This window comes from Chinchilla lanigera, unplaced genomic scaffold (genome assembly GCF_000276665.1).
Source record: "Chinchilla lanigera isolate Chin_1 unplaced genomic scaffold, ChiLan1.0 scaffold00101, whole genome shotgun sequence".
In the NCBI taxonomy this organism is placed as follows: Eukaryota; Metazoa; Chordata; class Mammalia; order Rodentia; family Chinchillidae; genus Chinchilla; species Chinchilla lanigera.
In genome coordinates, this window is record NW_004955502.1 from 7,967,706 (window position 1) to 7,968,989 (window position 1,284).

General features: G+C 31.8%; 1 protein-coding gene across 1 annotated transcript in view; it reads right to left on the reverse strand.

Annotated features, from left to right (window-relative positions):
• Positions 1-1,284, reverse strand: part of LOC102017140 (ras association domain-containing protein 6-like) — a gene marked incomplete at its 5' end in the record, with an annotated part of 10,994 nt that overhangs the window by 4,154 nt on the left and 5,556 nt on the right. Inside the window, one exon of the mRNA XM_013505818.1 lies at positions 743-840. Within this exon, the coding sequence (XP_013361272.1) occupies positions 743-840 (98 nt within the window). The remainder of the gene's footprint in view (positions 1-742; positions 841-1,284) is intronic.

Consider the following 1,284-nt stretch of genomic DNA (forward strand, 5'->3'; position numbering starts at 1 on the left):
CTGCTGCTCCACCCCACAGTTTAGCTACCAGCTCCTCTTTAGATAGCTATATGGGAGAACTACAGGAAAAAATTTATATAAAATACAGAATATCATTCCTGACACTGAGTGGAGTTGCAATCAATTACAACTACCAAGAACTCCAGAAATAGTATCATCATCATTATTATTACAACTACTGTCCCCTGCCACAGCATTGGCACTGTCCACTGGATTGTGAAGTTTGATACACACAGTTTTATATTTAAGAAGACTTCTCTTAAAAAACTGAAATAACTAATAAATATAAAACTGATAGTAGTGTATCTGCTTCTTTCTGAGTAGCAGTGTTCTTTAAATATTTATTGCATAAAACGTTCAGCTTCTAAAAAGAGGAAGGATTAGGTCTGAGGAGTTTGGTCCAATGTATGAAACTAAGGAGAATAATAAAGTATGTCCATTCTTGTGAAAATATTAAATAATTTTATAGATATAAACTTTATTCAAAGCATTGGCTGTATCTAATCTAATACAGCTAAGTGACTTTATGTAATTAAAAAAATAATATATTTGTATATAGGCAAATAAGGTTCTTAAACATTCATATGAACACTGTAGTGACTGAAATTCCTATATTCCTAGAAGATTTCAAGTAAGTATGTGTATAAAACAAGAGTGTGTTAAGTAGTAGTCTGTAAAAGGCAGATTGATTTATACTGTTTGAAAAAATAAGTCTCCGCATTAACAAGATTTTGATACTAACCATGCTGAGAATTCCTTGCTTCAGACACTGGAATCTGGGTTCTGTCCAGGTCAGTAATATGATCAAGATCATCAAATTCCCCCCAGCACACCATTCTCCTGAAAAGCAGCACATCTTCGAAGTAATATCAGTTCCATTTGTATTAAAGTCTATGGTGGTTTTCAGATTTACAATATTAGTATAGTAGATGTGAACTTTGTAGGCACACATATTATCCAAAGTTGTACAACTTTGTGATATTATTAAACTATATTCATAATGGAGCAATCAGTATGTGATTTACATACTTCCTGTAATTTGGGGGAAATATATTTTGATATCTTAACATAATAATTCATGTCCAATTTGAAACACAAAGTTATATAATCAGTTGGCAGGAGACAATATGATCCATTGTTATAATATAAAAATATTGCACAATATCCTGAGCAGAGTTTAGTCATAAATCTTTAGTCCACTAATACGCGATGAGTACATATTGTAGGAAGAGTTCTTAAATTTTAGACTCTAAAATAAACACTGTGGCAATTTTTAAAGCCTTC